The 23492-nt window shown below is 48.1% G+C and overlaps 1 protein-coding gene across 20 annotated transcripts in view; it reads left to right on the forward strand.

Moving 5' to 3' along the window:
* The window catches only part of NCOR2 (nuclear receptor corepressor 2), a 234631-nt gene that overhangs the window by 202711 nt on the left and 8428 nt on the right, over window positions 1-23492 (forward strand). For 4 of the 20 annotated variants that reach the window (XM_087880078.1, XM_087880077.1, XM_087880061.1 and 1 more), the window contains exons 29-43: window positions 23-172; window positions 2590-2676; window positions 4205-4485; window positions 6579-6939; window positions 8226-8453; window positions 9870-10115; window positions 11500-11652; window positions 13767-13901; window positions 14534-14690; window positions 17210-17679; window positions 20127-20234; window positions 20322-20470; window positions 21193-21392; window positions 22350-22490; window positions 22582-22727. In XM_087880078.1, coding sequence (XP_087736204.1) covers window positions 23-172; window positions 2590-2676; window positions 4205-4485; window positions 6579-6939; window positions 8226-8453; window positions 9870-10115; window positions 11500-11652; window positions 13767-13901; window positions 14534-14690; window positions 17210-17679; window positions 20127-20234; window positions 20322-20470; window positions 21193-21392; window positions 22350-22490; window positions 22582-22727 — 3012 coding nt within the window. Of the gene's footprint in view, window positions 1-22; window positions 173-2589; window positions 2677-4204; window positions 4486-6578; window positions 6940-8225; window positions 8454-9869; window positions 10116-11499; window positions 11653-13766; window positions 13902-14533; window positions 14691-17209; window positions 17794-20126; window positions 20235-20321; window positions 20471-21192; window positions 21393-22349; window positions 22491-22581; window positions 22728-23492 lie in introns of all 20 variants that reach the window. The other 16 variants (XM_087880064.1, XM_087880058.1, XM_087880067.1 and 13 more) reach the window with 6 other exon arrangements.

The raw sequence follows: 23492 nt of genomic DNA on the forward strand, positions 1-23492 counted from the left end.
TTTTCCTTGTCTTCTCTTCTAGGTGGGGTTGCTAACCAGGTCCCTAAAGAGAACAGCAGGAGCACCGCGGCGATGCAGGAGATGACCGGCACCAAGAGAACGTACGACATGATGGAAGGGAGGACGGCCAGACTGATATCCGGACGTGAACTTTCCTCTGCTAATATAGAAGGTGGGGTTTGATAAGCAGCTTGGAAGCAATCGTACAAGTAGTCCTTGACTTACGTCCACCATACACGGAGCCCAAAATTTCCACTGCTAAGCAAGGCCCTTGTTAACTGAGTTGCGCCCCTTATTACTACTTTTGTTCTGTCCCCAAACCCGACAAACCCTCTGTAGTTAAATCAATGATTCCTTTATTAGGAGCACCAGCAGCCCCAGCAAAAAGTTTCTCTCTCACCGCAAGCTAACAGGTCTGTCTGGCAGGGGAGATGAATAGTTGTATGCCACATCTATTCATCTCCGCCCCCTGCCTTTTATCCCCAGAGCTAGGGTGGGGCTTTGCTAGCAACGGTGGCTCTTCCATCCCAAGGACCGGCCCATAGATTTCCACTGCTCTCCTCTCCTCTGCCTTCTGCGCATCAGGCACTGGGCCCAGCTGTTCCTCCTCTTCCTCATCAGCCACCTCCAGACCTGGGAGCTGTTGACTCTCCATCTGAGGGCTGATGGACGGCCCAGGCTGTGCCTCTGTCTCTCTCTCTCTGTCTCTCTCTGCCAGCTCCATTCCCTCTTCCCCCTCGGAGCTCTCAGGTTACCTTGATGCTGACCCTGACTCCCACACCTCCCTCTCCTCCTCTTCTGAGTTGGCTGCTGGAGGGGCCAGCGGCCGACAGGCCACAACAACTTTTTTGCTAGAGTTGTTAAGCAAATCACCACAATTGTTAAGTAAACCGTACAGTCGTTAAGCGGACGTGACTTCCCCATCGACTTCGGTTGTCAGAAGCCAGCTGGGAAGGTTGCCCATCATGATCACATGACATGCAAAGGTCATAAATAAACACCAGCTGCCAAACGCCAAATTTTGGTCACATGACCATGGGATGTTGCAACGGTCGTAAATGTGAAAACTGGCAATAAATCATTTTTTTCAGTGCAGTTGTAGCTTTATTTTATTTATTTCATTTATTAGTCCAATTTATATGCCGCCCTTCTCCGTAGACTCAGGGCGGCTTACAATGCATTATAGCAATAGCCTGCATACTTTTTTGTATATACCTGCTTATTAGGGCTTTCGGCCCCCCCAAGCGGTGTTGTTCTCTACAAAATTGGCTTATTGCCCCCACAATCCGGGTCCTCAATTTACCTACCTCGAAAGGATGGAAGGCTGAGTCAACCTTGAGCCTGGTGAGATTCGAACTTGCACTAATTGCAGGCAGCTGGCAGCTAAGTGCTAGTACTTAAGAGCACTTTAGTCCGCTGCACCACCGAGGCTCCTTTGGTCATTAAATGAATGGTTTTAAGTTGAGGAGTAGCTGTATTGATAAAAATATTTAATTATTTCTCAGATCATTGCCTCTGCTGGGCAGAAACAGGAAGAATGTAGAAATTTCCTTAGGAAATTTTCTTTTCCAGTTGAAACAAAGTCACTCCTGTCTTCTGTCATTCCTTCTTAACTTTTATTTTACTTTAAGTTCTTTGTTGTTTTTTTTTTTTTTTTTACAAATATATCAATGCGTGAATAGTGTGGCACCTGAGTGTCATACATTCTAATACAAATAAGATTAATAACATTAGTCATACTTATTACTTTCAATCCAACTTATATATTTCTAATAGCGATACATATTTATATAAACTTGCAATATATCCTTATTCAATTATTCCATGTTTTCTCTTATTATTACCCTTATTTTATTACATTCTAATACAAATGACTAATAGCATTAGTCATAGTTATTACTTTCAATCCAACTTATATATTTCTAATAGTGATACATATTTATATGAAGTTGCAATATTTCATTATTCTATTATTCCATTTTTCTTTTACTCTTACCCTTATTTTATTATATAAAAGTGTATACACTAATAGTCCCCTTTTCTCTTAGAAGAGGAATTTTTAAAGAAGTTTCAAAATATGCACAGTTATTTGGGATGGTGGAATTTGGAGATCTTGTTGCAGCAAAAAGCAAACAAATCCCAGATCCTTTAATCTTTTTCCTCAGTCTGCTTTTCAGGGTATTCAAAACCTGAGATATTTCCATCTTGGTGAAAGAAAGATTTACCATACTTTTCAGAGTATAAGACACACTTTTTCCCCCAAAAGAAGGTGGAAATGTTGGTGCGTCTTGTACACCAAATACAGCCATTTTTGGCTCCCCGAAACCCCGCCCCGCACATCTCATTCTTGCCAAAAACAAGCTTGTTTTTCACAAAAACGGGATGCGCAGAGAGTTTGGGAGGCCTGCAGAGTGCTCCTGGGGCCCGGGGAGGGCAAAAACCAGATGCACGGAGGCCAAAAACTTTTTTTCTTGTTTTTCTCTCCAAAATCTTGGTGCGTCTTATACTCCGGTGCGTCGTATAGTCCGAAAAATACGGTACATGCCTTGTTTTAATTTTATTTTCTTGGTGGTGGTGGTATCATTTTAGGTTTAATGGGCCGAGCCATCCCTCCCGAGAGACACAGTCCGCTCAATTTAAAGGAACCACATCACATCCGAGGCTCCATCACTCAAGGTACCGTAATCACGCAAGGAAGGTAGGAGAATTTTCTGGTTGTCCCATTGTCCACCCAAGCTTAGCGTTGGTTGATTCTGCTAAGTCAAGGAAGAAACGAGGTGGAAGGATGTCTCATTTTGCTTATCTAGAATCGGGGACTTCAAACTTAGCAACTTTAAGACTTGTGGACTTCAGCTCCCAGAGTTCTCCAGCTAGCATAAGTTCTAGTCCTGCCTTAGGCATGAAAGCAGGCTGGGTGGCCAATCGCCAGGAGACAGTGAGTTCTAGTTCTGGCTGGGGAACTCTGGGAGTTGAAGTCCACAAGTCTTGAAGTTGCCAAGGTTGGACATCCCTGGTCTAAGGTAATGTTGTTGTTTTTCACTCTGGCTGGGGAATTCTGGGCATTGAAGTCCCCAAATCTTAAAAGCTGCCAAATTTGGAGGCCCCTAAAGCAGTGATGGGGAACCTTTTCGGCACCAAGTACCCAAACCGGAACGCAAGTGCATGTACGTGTGCTGGAGTGTCAGAAACCCAAAGACCAACTAGCTGGTGTCCGCCAGCTGTTCTTTGAGTTTCCGGCACTTGCATGCGTGCTGGCCAGCTGGTCTTCACATGCACCAGAGCACCGGAAACAGCTGGCCGGCGCGTGCATGCCTGTTTTTTGGCCGGTTTTCGCCATTTTTGGGGCTGTTTTCAGGCTGTTTTTTGGGCCAAAAGTGGTCCACAAAATGCCCCGGAAAATGGCCTGTGTTTTGGCCGCTTTTCGGGCTGTTTTCCAGCATTCTAGTGCCCGCGAGGACCAGCTGGCCGGAGCACTTGTGTGCGCCGGAAACCAGAAGAGCAGCTGGCAAAGGCGCGCATGCCCACAGAGAGGGCTTTGTGTGCCACCTCTGGCACGCATCAGTGATGGGTTGCTCCCAGTTTGCACCGGTTTGCAAGAACCGGTAGTAAAAATTTGTAGTAGTTCGGAGAACCGGTAATAACATTGGCTGGCCACGCCCCCGAACTGGTTCCCGGCCCGGTCGCCGCTCGCTTACCCCACCCACCTCATAAGAGGCTTTTTTTTCCCCCCTTCGGCCGAAAAAATGCTTTTAAGTAAATGCTTTTATAAGTAAAAAAAAAAAAGCCTCTGATGATCGTGCGGCTCAGCTGGGATCGTCAGAGGCTTTTACAAGCATAATTTCTACAACCTCTTCGCCAAAGAGGTTGTAGGAAAAAAAAATGCCTTTAAAAGCCTCTGACGATCCCAGCTGAGTTGCCTGATTGTCAGAGGCTTTTAAGAGCATTTTTTTCTGCAACCTCTTAAGGTTGTAGAAAAAATGCTTTTAAAAGTAAAAAAAAAAAAAAAAAAAAGTTGGGCACGCCCACCCAGTCACATTACACCCCCCCACCAAGCCACACCCACAAAATAAGCCACGCCCACAGAACTGGTAGTAAAAAAATTTAGAACCCACCCCTGGCACACATGCCATAAGATTCACCATCACGGTCCTAAAGGAAAGGAGAAGAAGATTTGACAGGCTCTGTCTGTGTGTTTTTCCTTTAGGAATTCCTAGATCCTATGTAGAATCTCCAGAGGACTATCCCCGAAGGGAAGCCAAGCAACTCAAGAGGGAAAACACACCACCAAGGGATTTAACGGATGCCTATAAGGTCAGGAGCCACGAATCCCTCACTCCCTTGAAGCTGAAAGCGGTTCACGAAGGACTGGTCACCACGGTGAAGGAAGCCGGGCGATCGATTCATGAAATTCCGAAGGAGGATCTTCGTCGCACGCCCGATCTCTCTCTAATGGCCCGGCCCATTAAGGAAGGATCGATTACCCAGGTATCTCACATGGCTTGAAATAAATCAGATTTTTATAACAGTCCTAGGCGAGCATATTGTTGTGGCCCGCCAGGGGATCTGGCAGCAGGCCATTTTTCACACTTAATGACCGTTGCCGCATCCCCACTTAACAACAGTGGCGAGAAAAGTCGTAAAATGGGGCAAAACCCACACATTTCTCAGTGAGCAACACAGCTTTTTGGGCTCAGTTGTGGTCGTAGTTTGAGGACTACCTGTATTGTTGGGTGTCGAGGTGCTTTAAGCCAGGGGTCTCCAAACTTGGCAACTTTAAGACTTGGGGACTTCAATTCCCAAAATTCCGCAGCCAGCATGACTAGCTGTGGAATTCTGGGAGTTGAAGCCCACAAGTTTTAAATTTGCCAAGTTTGAAGACCCCTGCTTTAAGCTAATCAAAAATGTGTCGATAAGCGTTCTCCTTTCTTTTAATTTTTAAAAAAACACACCCGAGTTGGCCGTTCCTTGGTGAGCTGGTACCCCGATTGTCCAGCACAATTGATGGGGCCCGTTCCTCTGTTTCAATTAACCCCAGCCTGACCCACGCGAGATTTAACCACAAACGGCTTTCAAGTAGAGTAAACAGATGGTTTCTAACCTCTCCTTGGAGACCTGCCACGGTTAGTTTCCACGGGGCAAGAATTACGGCTTGGCGTTGCACCAAACAGGGCACCAGCTCTGTTCCAAAACTGCCAGATGTGATCTATCGCCTTTGATGGATTTGAATACAGCTCCAATGCTGGTCCGCTTCGGCCTTGAAGCTCTGGGTCTGTTTGCAAGCAAATGTTCCCCTAGCTCCAGATTTTCAAAACAATGCTTGGACCAGGTCCATTCTTGTAGGCTGGTAAAATTTGGGATGGGGGGGGGGTTTGTTTCCATAGCGACAGGATCGGGGTGATTCCCAGGCTTTGGGGTAACAGATGGTTGGATTCGTGTAGCAGCTTGGGTGTTTTTGGATTCTGTATTAGAGAAGATATTAGATATAGGGACGTGGAGGCTCAGTGGCTAAGACGCTGAGCTTGTCGATCAAAAGGTCGGCAGTTCGGTGGTTCGAATCCCTAGTGCTGCATAACAGAGTGAGCTCCCGCGACTTGTCCCAGCTTCTGCCAACCTAGCAGTTCGAAAGCACGTAAAAAATGCAAGTGGAAAAATAGGGACCACCTTTGGTGGGAAGGGAACAGCGTTCTGTGCACCTTTGGCGTTGAGTCATGCCGGCCACATGACCACGGAGACGTCTTCGGACAGCGCTGGCTCTTCGGCTTTGAAATGGAGATGAGCATCGCCCCCTAGAGTCGGGAACAACTAGCACATATGTGCGAGGGGAACCTTTACCTTTATTAGATAATACAGAACATATCTATACGAGGAGAGAGCAGCAACAAAATGGTTAGAGGGATGGAGGCTAAAACATATGAAGAACGGTTGCAGGAACTGAGCACGGATAGTTTAATGAAAATAAGGATTAGGGGAGACATGATAGCAGTCTTCCAATATCTCAGGGGCTGCCCCAAAGAAGAGGGAGTCAAGCTATTCTCCAAAGCACCTGAGGGCAGGACAAGAAGCAATGGGTGGAAACTAAGCAAGGAGAGAAGCAACCTGGAACTAAGGAGAAATTTCCTGACAGTTAGAACAATTAATCAGCGGAACAACTTGCCTCCAGAAGTTGTGAATGCTCCAACACAAGTTTTTAAGAAGAGACAACCATTTGTCTGATAGGGTGTAGGGTTTCCTGCCTAAGCAGGGGGTTGGACTAGAAGGCCTCCAAGGTCCCTTCCAACTCTGCTATTCTATTCTAAATCCTAGGCCAAAGCAAAGCTGAGCTTTCTTAGGTGGGCTTGAACCCAGAAGGTGCTCCAAAATATGAGTTTTCCTTGTTGGGGAGAACCTCTCAGAAGCTGGAAGCTCCTGGACTATCACGTCCAAAAGAAATTCTTGTTTGATGGTATTCCATCCCATGCAAATGGACAGAGTGTGAATTAAAATAAACCAATGTGGCATCTTGACATTAGCACGGTCCTGTCCTTCATCTTCCAGCTTATTGATCCTTCTTCTTCTTTTTTTTTGTCTCTCACTTCCAGGGTACTCCACTGAAATACGACACAAACACATCCACAAATACCAAAAAGCACGATGTCCGGTCTATTATCGGCAGCCCGGGCAGGAATTTTCATCCCATGCTCCCCATGGAGGCCATGCAGGACCCAAGGACGCTGGAAAGGGCTTATGAGGACAATTTGAAAAGCAGGCCCAGCCCAGTGACCAACTCTGGTGGCTCCATCACGAGGGGATCCCCCATGATTATGCCTGAGCCAGGGAAGCCTCGCCATAGCCCCCTCGCATACGATGACCACCAGACGGCCCACGGGGCAGCTTTTGGAGGTCACCTGCATCGAGGGTCCCCCATCTCCACAAGAGAAGCAGCCCCCAGGCAACTTGAAGGTCAGGCATCTTGCTTGTTCTCGGGGACCTTGTGTAGGAGCTCCATGCTACCTAGTTTGTTTGTTTTTTAATTTGATTTATATGCCGCCCTTCTCCGGAGACTCAGGGCGGCTTACAATGCGTTAAGCAATAGCCTTCATACTTTTGTATATTTATACAAAGTCAGCTTATTGCCCCCACAAACTGGGTCCTCAATTTACCTACCTTAGAAAGGATGGAAGGCTGAGTCAACCTTGAGCCTGGGGAGATTCGAACTTGCAGTAATTGCAGGCAGCTGAATGTTAATAACAGGCGATTAGTCTGCTGCGCCACCAGGCTCTTAGTTGTAGAACTCAAGGTGCTTCCTATAGAAAGACATCTGAGACCTTGATGTTCTTGGCCAATGTTTCAAGCGCAGCATGGCAATTTTCAGGAATCGTGCGCTTGTTTCTAATACCGCTTGGTTGGCTCCTTCTTCAAGGATGGGAATGTCTACTTCTTCTGAGGGGTCCCTGATGCTCTCTGAGCTTGGTTGCTTTTGTGCAGATGTCTGAGGAGATTCTCAGTCATCCAGGTCATGTGCTTTTTTTTCAGGAGGCAACTGGACTTTCTCGTTTTTTCTTTTGAAAACATTTTACTTCTCATCCAAGAAGTTTCTTCTGCTCTGTCTGGATGGTGGGGAAGGGAAGGATTTACATTCCTTGCAGACAGCTGGTCCTTTGCATCCTTTTAGAGGGTCATTGAGGCCACTTGGAGGTTTACCTGTGTCCTCAGGGTCACCTGAGTGGTGCACCTGGCTCCTGTAGTCTGCAATTTTTTCCTCTGGAAATCCATTCCTACTCCCACACCATTCCAAGGGTCTTCATCCCAAATTGTATAGCTAAAAGTCTTCTCAGTCATCCAGGTCATTTCTGGCAGAAGTTTCATGACCCAACTAGGGAACATCCTCCGCGCTATCAGTGCTCTGAGAAAACTGAACGGACCTCACAATTCAACCCTGAGCTACAAATCTCCTTTTTTTTTTTTTTGCTTTAATTTATCTGCCGCCCTTCTCTGGAGACTCAGGGCGGCTTACAATGCGTTAAGCAATAGCCTTCATACTTTTTGTATATTTATACAAAGTCAGCTTATTGCCCCCACAAACCGGGTCCTCAATTTACCTACCTTAGAAAGGATGGAAGGCTGAGTCAACCTTGAGCCTGGTGAGATTCGAACTTACAGTAATCAACTTACAGCTGATGTTAATAACAGTGCTTTAGTCCACTGTACTATAGGCTCTTTTTTGATGCTGTCCTCTCCTTCAACAGGAAGCATCACTGCTGGGAAACCTGTGTCTCAAGACAGGAAGGTCACAACCACCTCCAGAGACATCGCCAGCTCCAAATCTCCTCACACCCCACTTCCAGAACATCACCACCCGATGACTCCGTACGAGCATCTGCTCCGCGGGACAAGCGGCATGGATCTATACAGAGGCCACATTCCGCTGACCTTTGACCCCGCTGCCATTCCCCGAGGGATTCCCTTGGAAGCAGGTAGGAGAACTGAAAAGCCCATCAGCCCATTGGGCATTGGGTAGCTTAGTCCCGCTGCAGATTGAAACGGGTTTTTTAAGAATACGGACCTCAGTACGGTGACTTGGATTAGATCAGAGAGTTAGCAGATCTTGGAAGTGCATGAAGAGTTTAGCAGCAACCTGGGCGGAGGGTTCTGCAACGTGGTATGGTTGCACGTAGGCAAGGGTGTCAAACTCGGTTTCATTGAGGACCGCATCGGGGTTGTGCTAGACCTCGGAGGGTGGGCGTGGCCAGTTCGATGTCACTTCCTTCCTTCCTTCCTTCCTTCCTTCCTTCCTTCCTTCCTTCCTTCCTTCCTAGCTCTTCCTTCCTTCCTAACCCTTCCTTCCTTCCTTCCTAGCTCTTCCTTCTTTCCTTCCTTCCTTCTTTCCTTCCTTCCTTCCTTCCTAGCTCTTCCTTCCTTCCTAGCTCTTCCTTCTTTTTTTCCTTCTTTCCCTCCCTCCTTCCTAGCTCTTCCTCCCTCCCTCCCTCCCTTCCTTTTCTTCTTTTTCCTTCCCTCTTCATTCTCCTTTCTTCTTCCTCCTCCTCTTTCCTTATTTTTCCTTCCTTGCTCTCTTCCCATCTTCCCTTCTTTTTCTTTCCCTTTCCTCTTTCCCTTCCTCCTTTCCCGTCCCTTCTTGGATGCTCAAATGAAAAAGGGGAAACATTTCTCCTTTGGTTTCGCTTTTAGCTTGTTTTGATAGTCCTCTGCCAGCAAAAACGGAGCTCCCTTTTTGCTGGCAGAGGCACGGCGGGCCAGTCCTTTCGAGGGCAGCCTCATGGGCCAGATCTAAGAACCCTGCAGGCCGGATGCGCACCCGCAGGCCTTGAGTTTGACACCCCTGATCTAGAGATTGGCCCTGGGAAAGAGCGGAGAAAGGATTTGGAAGACCTTAAGTTGAACTTTTTTTGTAGAGGGACGTGGTGGCTCAGTGACTAAGACGCTGAGCTTGTCGATCGAAAGGTCAGCAGTTCAGAGGTTCGAATCCCTAGTGCCGCGTAACGGGGTGAGCTCCCGTGACTTGTCCCAGCTTCTGCCAACCTAGCAGTTCGAAAGCACGTAAAAAATGCAAGTAGAAAAATAGGGACCACCTTTGGTGGGAAGGGAACAGTGTTCTGTGCGTCTTTGGCGTTGAGTCATGCCGGCCACACGACCACGGAGACGTCTTCAGACAGCGCTGGCTCTTCGGCTTTGAAACGGAGATGCGCATCGCCCCCTAGAGTCTGGAACGACTAACACATATATGCGAGGGAAACCTTTACTTTTACCTTTTTAAGTGGAGCTTTATGGAAAGATGTAGAAGACAGGAGTTGACGTGTTATACAAGGTTGGATGTAAATGTTCTAAAATCTGGAAATGGGCCTTCTCTTCTTCATCTCTGCTTGACTCAACAGCTGCCTATTATTTGCCGAGGCACCTTGCTCCTGGTCCTACGTACCCCCATCTCTACCCTCCCTACCTCATCCGTGGTTACCCGGACACCGCCGCCATGGAGAACAGACAGACCATCATCAACGACTACATCACCTCCCAACAGATGCACCACAACGCCGCCACGGCTACCACCATGGCTCAGAGAGTCGATCTGCTTCGCGGCTTGTCTCCACGAGAACCTTCCCTGGCTCTCAACTACGCAGCAGGTCTGGAATCCGTTGGGCACCAGAGGGCCCAGGAGGGAGGGAGGGGAAGCCATGTTGGAGATTTGTTTGCCCAAACACCCATGGGATGGTGGATCATGCTGGGTCCCGAGACAAGACACAATGGTTTCAAAGAGCGACTTCCATCAATTGTGTTTACTCCGGGTTGTGCTGTTATGGGAACAAACGTCAAGCAGAGAGGCTCTGCTGGCCCGTTTGGAACCGGCAGGCTCACACACCGCTCACATGGAACCATCCCTTCTTCCCCCCCTTCTAGTCCACAAAGCAAGGAAGGTTGGGGAACACTGCTGTAGAGGACAATGCTAGTGTTGTAGCCTGTCAGCCGCCAGCCCCTCCAGCAGCCAAATCAGAGGAGGAGGCGTGGGAGTCAGGGCCAGCATCGAGGCAACCTGAGAGCTCCCAGGGGGATATGGGAATGTGGCTGTCAGAGAGAGAGACAGAGGCAGAGCCTGGGCCGTCCTTCAGCCCTCAGATGGAGAGTCAACAGCCCCCAGGTCTGGAGGTGGCTGATGAGGAAGAGGAGGAACAGCTGGGTCCAGTTCCTGATGCGCAGAAGGCAGAGGAGAGGAGAGCAGTGGAAATCTATGGGCCGGTCCTTGGGACGGAAGAGCCACCGCTGCTAGCGAAGCCCCACTCTATCTCTGGGGATAAAAGGCAGGGGGTGGAGATGAATAGATGTAGCAGACTATTATTCATCTCCCTGCCAGACAGACTTGTTAGCCTGCGGTGAGAAAGAGAGAGACTTTATGCCGGCGCTGGTGGTGCTCCTAATAAATGGAAGATTTGTTTAACGACAGAGGGTTTGTCGTGTTTGGTGTCAGAACAGCTGGCTTGATGGATATTGATGGTTTCTACCTTGCCCTGCAGTCTCAAGTTATTTTTAAAAGCAACACTTTTGTTCTTGGATGTAGGACAATTCACTTCGGCCAACACATCTCGGGACAATTCAATGCTGTAGTATTCATCGTTCAAGTTACTTTCCTTCTTGGTGTCCACGCTTTCATCAAAATACTCTTGTATTTCCGGACTGACTTTATTTTATGATTATTGGCCACCCTTCTGTCGAAATTAAATTTAACTTTTACGTTTGTTGAATTGTCCCGTGTGTGAGTTGACCGGGGGCGAGTTCTGTCTTTCTTTGCCAGTTGTTCATTCTGAGCAAAACTATTGGTTTGTTTGGCCATAAGATTCTTCTTGGAGTGAGGCCCATGGCATGAGTTGACGCTTAAAGGGAAGGAATTAAAAAATGCAGAGAATTCAGACCAGACCAGGCTGATAAATTTAAGCCCCATTGACCTGAAAGAGGACACTGCCCACTTGGTTCTGGGCTCCCCCTTCCGTTCCTAACCACCTTCTCCTTTCCCAGCAGGGATAATTGACCTGTCTCAAGTACCACATCTCCCTGTGCTCGTGCCCCCCACCCCAGGCACCTCTGCAGCCTCCATGGACCGCATTACCTACATGCACAGCGCTGCCCAGCCTTTCAGCAGTCGACACAGTAGCTCGCCGCTCTCACCAGGTGAGTCAGGAGGGAACCTAGAACCCGGCGTAGGTGAGGTGCTTCCAAATATCCTTCTTTGGTAACCGCCTGGCAAGGAGATCCACCCTTGTGCACAGGTGAAAGGTTCCGGAGAGGGAGAGTGGAGGTAAACGAGAACGAGAGAATGCAAGCTGGTGGGAAGGAGGCTGTTTCTAGATTGGCTGAAGGAAGTAGATGGAGCTTTCTTGGAGAAGAAAAATAGAAGGAGGACCAGTGCGGTCCAAATCAGCTGAGAAGTATGGATTTGTAGGTTGCTTGACCCAGTTCTGAGAGCTGCAGAGTTAAGTGTAAACAAGTGCAAACAACAGAGGTGTAAACAAAAACAAGGGAATGCAAGCTAAGAGGAAAGGAGGCTGTTCTAGATTGGGTGAAGGAAGTAGCTCAGAGGTGGTATTCAGCCGGTTCAGACCGGTTCACTCGAACCGGTAGCGGAAATTGTGGGTGGGCCCACTCCGACTGTATGCCATCCTATTTAGGCACCCTCGGGCCTCTGCCTCCCAGCAGTTACCTCCTTGCAGCAAGCAGCAAGAAGAAACAGCTCGTCTCAGCTTCAGCACAGCCTAATTAGCACAAGTTGATTGGATTGGCCTTCTGACTCTCAGATGTTTTGCGCAGCCTCTGCTGCTTGCTGCAAGGAGGTAAATTGCTGGGAGCAGATTTTTTTTTTTTTCTTGTGCTAATCAAGCTATTCTGAAAACGAAAATGAAAGTAAAGCAGGCTGTTTGCTGTTTGCTGCAACGAGGCAAAATTGCTGGGAGGCAGAGGCAGATTTCTTTTTCTTGTTTTTGTGTTTTCTTCACCAAAAACAAAAAAATGCTTTTAAAAGGCTCTGACAATCCCAGCTGACTTGCCTGATCATCAGAGGCTTTTTTTTTCTTTTAAAAGCAAAAAAAAAATGCTTTTAAAAGAAAACAAAAGCCTCTGACAATCAGGCAACTCAGCTGGGATCGTCAGAGCCTTTTAAAAGCATTTTCTTTTACAACCTCTTCGGCCAAAGAGGTTGTAGAAAAAATGCTTTTAAAAGTAAAAAAAAAAAAAAAGTGGCCACGCCCACCCAGTCACATTACCCCACCACCACCAAGCCACGCCCACAGAACCGGTAGTGACAAATTTTACATTTCACTACTGGTACCGATACAACTGTGAGGTTCTTGGTTCTCTCCGATGGTGGGTTATTTTTGTAGACATTTCATGACCCAACTAGGGAACATCATCAGTACTTGAAGGGTGTGGGTGTTGTGACCCCGACTCCCGAGCCTGTCCTAACAGAGGAAGAGGACTCAGAAGGTGATGGGGAGGAACTGACAAGGCCTCCCTCTCCAGGACCCTCCTCTCTGGCAATGCCTCAGGTTCCATCCGAAGGCCAAGAGGAACAGCCTGGGATATGCCAGGAGGAAAGCATATCGGAACAACAACAGATAGGGAGCGAGGATGATGAATCCTGGCTTGATCCCAGGCAGCGTTGGAGGGAGAAGCGTGCGCAGCAACGAAAGAGGCATGGGAGGGCCAGAGATTGAGCTGAGTTACTGAGCCACACCCCACAAGGAATACAAGCGGGTGGGATTGCTCTTCAGGCTTTGTGACGGTCAAAGTTAAAAACCTGAGAGTCACATCGCCTTACCTGAAATCTGGCTTGTGCATATTTGGATTGGACCTTGGCTAACTCTTGCTTCATGGATTACTTTTTGCTACTGAACCAGACTGAGGATAAACTCTCTCTTGCTGACTGTGAGTGAAAGCTGACTTGGCAGGCATTTCGCAGTTTACTGCCAAAACTCTTATCTGCAAGGGTTTCTAGTATGATTGCTTAATAAAATCTTGGCAGGCGTGCCTCGTTGTGTGTTTGCCTGTGTGGGGAAGGGGGGCAGAACAGTGGGGTTTGTGGAGAGGAAGGAGGAAGATAAGGAAAAGGACTGTAGTATCCTTAGTGCTCTTTGAGTTTGGAGGGCACCAAGGACCCTACAATTCTGAGGTTTTTTTATTAAAAATTTTTCAAGTCGAATGCTTCTTTTTGCTGGAGATTGACGGTGGGATGAAATAGCAAAGCAACTCTAGAGCACATTGGGAAACAAACAACAGCCTGTGCTTCACAGGTACCCCTGCACATTTAGCTAAGACGGGACCCCAGGTTTCCGAACGGGAGCAAGAACGGGACCGTGAAAAGGAACGCAAGAAATCAGTTGTGACCAGCACAGCCACGGTAGAGCACGCACCCATCTGGAGGCCGGGTGAGTTGAGGTTCACCATGTTGGAAGATGTTGTGGCCCGCCAGCTGAGTTGGCAGCAGTTTCAGACAGTGAGGAGGTTGGGGAGGAACATGGGCCAGTCCTGGAGTCTGGGAAGGCTCTGACGAGGGCTCTGCGTTGGAGGCAGAGAGGGGGCCAGGGCCGTCTGACAGTTATCCGCTGCCTTCGGAGTCAGATATCAGTTAGGTAGATGAACAGCTGGAGCCTGTTCCCAGGGTGCGCGTGCACAGAGTTGCCAGACGAAGGGAACAGCTAAAGAACAAGGGTCGACTCGGGAGTAAGGCCACAGGTGGGCGATGAATGGCCCTTCCCAGGGGGAATAAAAGAGGAGCGAAAGGGGAGGGGTGTTTGCAGGAGACAATTAGTTCATTCCTGCATTCTTGCCAAGTATTGCGGGAGTCTGAAAAGATATCGGCCTGGCCACTCTCCAACCCTGATAAAGGTCGGTAATTGTGAATTATCTTGAAAGACTGTGGGAAAGGGAAGACTTTGCTGGAGAGGAATTCACTGTAAGTTAAATAAAAGGGGTTTATGAGGACGAGGACTCGGCGTCGTGTTGCTGGGGAAGCCTAGGTCACCTCCTCATTTTGCCTCCATTCCATCTTTTACGACAGGCACCGAGCACAGCAGCGCCCGAACCCCCGTACACTCTCACAAACACTCCCCGGTTTCCCCTCGCACCCAGGAGAACATTCAGCAACGTCCCAGTGTGCTGCATAACACCAACATGAAGATAATCTCTCCAGAAGGTCCCACTGCCTCCGTTTTGCGGTAGGTCAAATTGCGGAAAGGCGGAAGCGCGTTATTCTCGACATTCATCCAGGTTCCACAAAACGGAACCTACACAGTGCAGATTCTGGGCTGGTTGCTTGTCTATTATTATCATTTCTCGGTTTGCCACACCGTCGGTGTCAAGCGTGAGAAATCAGGAAATCCAGGCAGTTCAAATGAATGCAGGTAGTCCTCGCCTTACGACCAGAGTTGAGCCAAAAATCTCCGTTGCTAAGTGAGACATTTTTAAGTCGAGTTTTGGCCCATTTTTACAACCTTTCTTGGCACAGTTGTCAAGGGAATCAATCCCTGCCAGTGTTAAGTTAGTAACACCGTCGTTAAGTGAATCTGGCTTCCCCATTGAACTTAGCTTGTCAGAAGGTGGCCAAAGGGGATCACGTGACCCTGGGGACACGTCAACCATCATAAATATGAGTCAGTTGCCAAGCATCTGAATTTTGATCACGTGACCATGGGGAAGCTGCAACGGTCATAAGTGTGAAAAATGGTCATAAATCAGTTTTTTCCAGTGCCGTTGTAACTCTGAACAGTCACTAAATGAACTGTTGTAGGTCGAGGACTACCTGTGATAAAGGTTGATTGCAAGGTTAAGCTCTCGACAAGAATCTGATCTACTAACAGTCAAAGCAAATTGGCGGTAGAGAAGAGTCAACACAAATCAAGTGTGCTGAACTTAGATCTCTTGTGGGCACAAAAGGACTCGAGGCTGATGACGCATTTGACCTCTCCCTCGGGCTCAGCCTGGTCTCCTCCTACAGTCAGCCAGATGTTCAGACTGGATTTGGCAATTTTGTCCACCTAGCGAGTCCTACCCAAGGACCTGAGATAGGCAGACATTGTTGTTTGATTGGGCTTCAAGAGATCGTTGCAGGCTGTCAGCTGTTCCAGGTCAGGCTGCCATTTGCAATTGACTGATGGTTCTTTTATAGCTACACTCCTTTCCTTTCCTGCAATGATTCAGACACTTGGAAGGAAGGTGTCTTATAGGCAAAATCTTACATGCCAATTCTGGATGTTAGTATAGGGAGGGGAATCTGTTGGATATGAAGCCCCTTTTCTCTCATTCCCCTCTAGATGTTTTCTTCAATCGCAAACCCCAAATTATAATCCAGCCAAAAAAACCTGCCTGGCCCCAGATTCTCCATCGGTGCAAGTGCAGAAAATATATCCTACCTGTAGTTTAGTTTGCATCTTGCACTTGGAAGTTCAGAATAACAGAGCTGGGAGGGACTTGGGAGGTTTTCTAGTCCAACCCCCTGCTCAAGCAGAAAACTCTATTCTCCGTCATCCAGGTCACGGTTGTCCCAAAGATGCTTCTTTCAAGAGGCAACTGGACTTCCTTGTTTTTCTTGGAAGACGTTTCGCTTCTCATCCAAGAAGCTTCTTCAGCTCTGACAGGATGGTGGGGCATGGCAGGATTTATACTCCTTGCAGACGGCTGGTCATTTGCATGGGTTTGAGTACAATGCAGTGAGCCATGTGCAGATCTGTACCTTGGGGAAACAAAACAACCACTTCATAAACGCATGGCACAACATAGGAGAACAAACCTATCAGGATTGGATTCAGCGGTCCATCTGTCTTTAAAAGTCTTAACTCTTAAAAGTAAGAGCCTGGTGGTGCAGCAGACTAATAGCCTATTATTATCATTCAGCTGCCTGCAATTACTGCTAGTTCGAATCTCCCCAGGCTCAAAGTTGACTCAGCCTTCCATCCTTTCTAAGGTAGGTAAATTGAGGACCCAGTTTGTGGGGGCAATAAGCTGACTTTGTATAAATATACAAAAGGATGAAGGCTATTGCTTAGCGCATTGTAAGCCGCCCTGAGTCTCCGGAGAAGGGCGGCATATAAATCAGTTTTTTAAAAAAAAAAAAAAAAGTCAAAGGCCGCTCTTTTGAAGACAGCAAAGTCTACATTGTGGACAGAGAGGGCCGCTGGTTTGAAAGAGGGGTCAAAGAGGCCATCTGTGTCCAAATTGAACAGCTCTCTCTCAACAGAGTGGGAGGGGTAATCTGCAACACAGTCCTTTCAGCAGTTCCAAGAAGGCTCCACACCCATTTGCACTGCTCCGGTGACCCTGATGACACAGATAAACTCCAGGTGGTCTCAACAACCCTCTAAAAGGATGCAAATGACCAGCCATCTGCAAGGAGTATAAATCCTTCCATTCCCCACCATCCAGTCAGAGCTGAAGAAGCTTCTTGGAACGAGAAGCGAAACATCTTCAAAGAAAAACAAAAAAGTCCAGTTGCCTCTTGAAAAAAGCACCTTTGGGAAACACTATATCATTCCAGACAAATGGATGTCCAATCTCTTCTTAAAAACCTCCAGTGTTGGAGCACCCACAACTTCTGGATTTCTTCTAAGTGTGCCCTTGCAGAATTCCAGGGCTTGAATAACCCCCATAACTACATTCCTCTCGACGCCCCTTACAAAAGATGTGGGTATTTCCTTCTTCTCCCCCTGGAGATCTCTTAACGTGGTTTTCTGCTTTGCAGATCTTCTTCCTCCTCCTCTTCTTCTTCCTCTTCATCCATCGCCACCACGTCCCCAGCCTGCTCCTCCGGCTTCTGTCCGGCATCGGCGTTGCGCAGCTCCATAAGTGGCTTGGACAACTATGCCTCGGTGATGGAGTCGGCTCACGTGCAGAAGGAGGTCTCCTCCTCCAGGACCCAGGACATCAAAAGCGAATGGTCTCAGCCTGAGACCAATCACCTGTTCACCTCAAAGTTGTCCGCGGGGCCAGGCCTAGAACAGACACCTTCGCCCGTAAAAGCTACCGAGCCCAAGACTTTGTCCTCATCTGGGCCGGGGGCGAGCCACCCGTTTAGCAGAGGACAGGGGAAAATCCAGCCTTCGCATCACAGCCCCCTGGACCCATCACTGCACGCCGTTTCGGCCCCCGAGCAGCCGAGTAGAGAAAAGAGTAAACCCTTTTCAGTGCAGGAACAGGAGCTGCGAGTACTCGGTAAGACTACCATGACAGCGGCCAACTTCATTGATGTCATTATCACGCGCCAAATTTCTTGCAATAAGGGGAGGCCCGAAAGAAGTTCATTAAATAACAGCACCAATGGCGATGGTAAGACATTGGAGGGGGAATCGGGGGCGGCTCTCCGTGTCGGGGGGCCTTCCAACCCGCACCCGGAGACGTTACCAAAGATCCTTCCCTTTCCGCAATCATTTATTTCTTTTTTTTCTCTCTTTTTTTTTTATAAAAAGCGTTTTAATTTTCACATTTGTGGTGATGGCCCCTTTTATGTTTTCAGCATTGTCTGCCTAAAGGCTCCTGTTTTGCACCCTTCCTGTGCTCCTGCTTCTTCTTCCTGCCCCACCACCCCCATTTTTCAACCTATTTTTTTTCCCCCCTCGGTTCCCATGCATTTGATTTCCTCCTGAGCATGTCGTTGTGTGCGGCAGGGCAGGCTAGACTTGGAAACGGGGAGGGGTCTCTCAAAAAGGGACGAGGGTCTAAACCAGGGCTGTCAAACTCCCGGCCCACGGGCCGGATGCGTCACGCTGACCACACCCACGCCCGATTTAGCAAAGGGGAAAAAACATCACAGTGACGACGCGAGTTTGACACTCCTGGTCTAAACATTGAGAAGATGTCACGGATGCACCATCAAACCCTCCCACCCTCCCCTTAGCCAGGCCTGTCCAAAGAGGTGGGGGCTTGTGTTGCACGGTTGTGACATGTCATTTTCACTATTTGTACACCCATCCACCTGCCTCCGTGCGACCTCTGCAAAATGTACGAAATACAGGAATGTGGGAGGTCACGAATTTTAGCACCGCGCTGGCTTCCGGAACAATTTCCTGTTCTGCTTTGTCCATGAATTGTTGTCAACTTGCTAAAGTCGGCCGAGATACAGGTAGTCCTCGACTTACGACCACAGTTGGGGGATCAGAATTTCCTCTGCTAAGCAAGGGAATTGCAAAGTGAGTAGTTGCTCAGCCATCTGGGAAGGTCACAAATGGGGATCCCATGACTCCAGGGACAGTGCAGCCGTCATAAATACATGCCGGATGCCAAACACCGAATTTTGATCACGTGATCGCGGGGATGCTGCAATGGTCGTAAGTGTGAAAAGCGGTCACACTGTAACTTTGAATGGTCGCTAAGCAAATAGTTGTAAGTCGAGGACTACCTGTACACAGATTGCAACATGGGGAAGGTCATCTGGTGTTGAGCCAGAAGATGTTGGGGGGGAGAGAATGAGGTTACTAAATGGTCCCTTGGTTTTGTTCCTCCAATCTCCGGATTCCCGGATTCGTTGAGACTACAGCTCCAAAAGATTGCAAACCAGGCGCTGGGAAAGGCTGTTCTAGAGCTAGAACCATGAGTTTGGTTGCAGCTTGAATGGAAGTCACCCTTGCAGAAATCTTGGCAACACTGCAGGTGTCAGCAACGTGGCTCAGCCAATGAGTTGCTCATCCAAAACAAAAGCTGTTCTAATTATATTGTTGAAGCTTTTGCGTTGGACAACTTAAGATGGGTGACTGTACCATTTCATACCACAATATATTCCAGAAGACCTCCAGTGGAAGCCACTGTGTGCTTTTCAACAGTGTGGCCCCCCCATCCAGGGCCTATGGGTCAGTTCAGCCTGGACCAAGGTCGGATGTGAAGGACCTCTTGAACATTCTCTAGTCATCTTCTCTACGTAGGGATCCAAGCAATGAGGTCTCAGCATGCCAGGTGTCAAAAGTGGCCTTTGAGGGTATCTCTCATCCAGGGGTGAAATGCTACCGGTTCGGACGGGTTCACGCGAACCGGTAGTAAAAGCTACCAGTTTGAGCGAACTGGTAGTAAAAAGAATGCTACCTGTTCGGACAAACTGGTATTTCCGACAATCAGCTGTGCCACGCGATTTATATTCTCTGGAAAGCAGGAAAGCGTGCATTTGGTGTGCACTGCGCATGTGTGTGCACAGCGAACCAGTAGCAGACTTTGGAGCATTTCACCATTGCTCTCATCATTTCGGTTCTCCTAGCACAGGGGTCAGCAACCTGCGGCTCTGGAGCCGCACGTGGCTCTTTCACCCCTCTGCTGCGGCTCCCTGTCACTCAAAATATGCGTCACAACCACCAGTGAGCGGCACCCACTGGCACGCAATTTATTGAGCTTTTCAACCCCCGGTAGGCCAACCATGGATAAATCCAAGAAAAGAAAAGTTTCAGAAGAAAACAGAACATTTAATTCAACTACATATGCTAGTTTTGTGGCCACTTAGGAAATAGTCAGGCATGGGAAGGGTTTTGTGGCTCCCGGTGTTTTCTTTTCTGTGGGAAATGGGTCCAAATGGCTCTTGGAGTGTTTAAGTTTGCAGACCCCTGCCCTAGCAGCTGTTCACACAGCTGAAAAGGAGAGGCGTCCCACCAACCTTTAAGGCTCTCTTTTGTGCTCCTCAGTTTTCCGTGGGAACTACAGTCCTGATGGCGTTGAAACCATAAGCCCCGTGAACTCCCCCTCTGCCATCCACGAGAAAGGGATGAAGCTGACTCAAGATAAGGAGACAGGTCAGGGTCTCCTCCACCCATAAACAGGGACCTTTCCCCGTTTGGTTACGGCGCGTTTCATTCCGCCCGTTCACTTTTCTCACCTAGGTTCCCTCAAACCTTCGGCGACGGAGATCTCACACATGCAACAGCTCCACCAGATCAGTGAGGGTCACCACTCCCCGAGTCAGCCGTTACAGGGGCCCCCCACTGCCAAAGGAAATCAGCGCGTCGTCACCTTGGGCCAGCACATCAGTGTAAGTGGGATCGTTCAAATGCAAAGTCTAGCCGTAAGTTCATCTTTTTCAGTGTAACTTTGGTTGTTAAAGGAATGTGTTGCAAGACAAGGACGACCGCATGGTGTCTCAAAGGGATAGGGAACCCTCCAGGGGTGGGCTTCAAAAATTTTAGCAAGGGGTTCTCTGTCCGGTTGCTGGGTGGGCGTGGCCTAGTCGGCCTCCTGTACCACAGCGGGAAGGGGGGGGTGTTGCCCTCCCCGGGCTCCAGAGGCTTTCTTTGAGCCTCCGGGAGGGCGAAAATGGCCTCCCCATTTCGGCCTTCCCGAACTTCCGGTAGGCCCATTTTGTGCCCTCCCTGAACCTCCATGCACGCATCCACTTACCTGCATCCAAAATGGGCTGCGTGGGGATTCCTGGGAGGGGAGGGGTGGGCGGGGCGGGGCCAGCCAGGAGTGGGATTTGGGGGTTCTCTGAACTGCACAGAATCTTAGCTAGAGGTTCTCCCGAACCCCTGCGAACCCCCAACAGCCCCACCCCTGGAACTTTGAGCCTAAATTACTTAATCTGTTTCTTAATAGTTTTTAACTTCTATATGTATTTGTATTTATTATGGCTGTTCACCGCCCTGAGTCCTTCGGGAGTAGGGCGGTATACAAATATGAAAAATCAATCAATCAATAAATAAACCGTCTCAAGAAATGACCGCAAAGAAAAAAACGAAGGCTATCCCTTTCTTACAGGAAGTCATCACTCAAAACTACACGCGCCATCATCCCCAGCAACTCAATCCTCATATCCAGCCTCCCGTCTATTCCTACTCGGGGGCTGGTGGCCCTGTCCTGGATCTCCGACGAGCTCCTGCCGAATCTTATCTCCAGCACCAATCAATGGAACATGTTTCATCTTCTAGAATTTCCCCCGAAAATGAACCAGACCAAAGGTGAGGTCTTCTTCTGGTCATAAAAGTAGCTGCCAAAGGTGGAAGATGGGCTATAGGAACAGAAAGGGGTGCCCAAATCAAGATGGGTGGAGAAAACCAGGCAGGGATCATGTTCCCACTGCAGAGGGAGCATCCGGGAGCTCACATTCAGAGTGTCAAAACCAAAACTGAACACCAGTGGTGCAAACTTTGAAGGAGACACTTGACCATACCTGGCCTACATGTCTATGGAGATTCTCAGTCATCCAGGTCATGGTTGTCCCAAAGATGCTTTTTCAAGAGGCAACTGGACTTTCTGGTTTTTCTTTGAAGATGTTTCGCTTCTCATCCAAGAAGCTTCTTCAGCTCTGACTAGATGGTGGGGAATGGAAGGATTTATGCTCCTTGCAGACGGCTTGTCATTTGCATGGGTTTGATTACAATGCAGCGAGCCATGTACATTGGGGAAACAAAACAACCACTTCATAAACGCAGGGCACAACATAAAGGAACAAACCCATCAGGAGAAGATTCAGCAGTCGATCTGCATTTAAAAGACAAAGGCCACTCTTTTGAAGACAGCAAAGTCCGCATTTTGGACAGAGAGGACTGCTGGTTTGAAAGAGGGGTCAGAGACAGGGTTTTCCTTGAAGATGTTGTTTCCTTGAAGAAGCTTCTTCAGTTTCTTGGATGAGAAGCGAAATGTCTTCAAGGAAAAACAAAGCCAAGTTGCCTTTTGAAAGATACATCTTTGGGAAATACCTGGCCTACATTTTTTTTTTTTTTTTTGACTCTCTCACCTTCTCCTGAAAAGAAACCCTGTTTGTTGCAGTTCTCGTTTTTGGTCTTTCAACCTCCAGATCTTCATCCATCAAAAGGCCCTTCTCTTTCCTGTCTCACCCAATGGAAGAACCGACCGTTCTCAACCCAAAGCTTCCTGTTGCCCGAGTCTCACCTTCTCGCTCTTATCCTCCGCAGGTCCCCCGAGCAAATTAAAATTCCATCTTCGGACAACTGCATCGAGCCGATTTCTCCACCCGAGGGAAACGGAGAAGCCGAGCGTGTCCGAAACAGTGCCTACCCTATTCTGTACCGCGAGGCAGAGCAGCTGGAGCTGAGGTAAGGAGCCGGGTGGACAGTGAAGCAGGTGGTGATGGCGGGGCTTAGAGGGTCAGCTGCAAAAGACTCCCTGTCCTTTTCAATCCCGCAGAGGCTGCACCCGATCTCCCGGAAACAGCATCCAGCCGCCGGCCTTCTTCAGCAAACTGACAGAGAGCAATTCCGCCATGGTGAAATCCAAGAAGCAGGAGATCATCAAGAAACTCAGCACGAGCAACCGGAACGAGGCGGAATACAGTGAGAATTTCTCTCAACTCTTTTTCCTGTCTGTCTGGCTGTCAACTATCTGTCTGTCTGTCTGTCTGTCATCTATCATCTATCTGTCCATCCATCCATATCTATCTATATCTGTCCATCTAATCTATCATCTATCATCCATCCATCATTTTTCTCTGTCTGTCATCCATCCATCTAATTATCCTATAATCCATCCATCATTTTCTCTATCCATCCATCCATCCATCTATCTATCTATATCTATCTAATCTATCATCTACCATCCATCCATCATTTTTCTGCCTGTCATCCATCCATCCATCCATCCACTCTATCATCTATCGTCCATCCATCATTTTTCTCTGTCCGTCATCTATCTATCTATCTATCTATCTATCTATCTATCTATCTATCTATCTATCTATCTATCTATCTATCTATCTATCTATCCATCCATCCATCCATCCATCCATCCATCCATCCATCTATCTAATTCTATCTATCATCTATCTCGTATATTATGTATGTATATACAGCTCTCTGGCATATTTGAAAACAAAAATCATAATAAAATTAAAATATGCAGAAGAATTAATCGGGCCACCTGTTCAATCAATGAATTGTTCAGCCTGGGCCAATTTTCCTGAAAACCAGAAGTACATGAAGGTTTTTGGCCAAACTGTCATAAAACGTGTTCACATGACCATGGGATGCTGCAAATGTTCATAAAGTCAGATTGGTTGTTGACCGTCCAACCTGCAGTCATGTGGCCACAAGGGAGCCTCT

Source organism: Pantherophis guttatus, chromosome 17 (genome assembly GCF_059756535.1).
Source record: "Pantherophis guttatus breed Tessera chromosome 17, ASM5975653v1, whole genome shotgun sequence".
Taxonomy (NCBI): Eukaryota; Metazoa; Chordata; class Lepidosauria; order Squamata; family Colubridae; genus Pantherophis; species Pantherophis guttatus.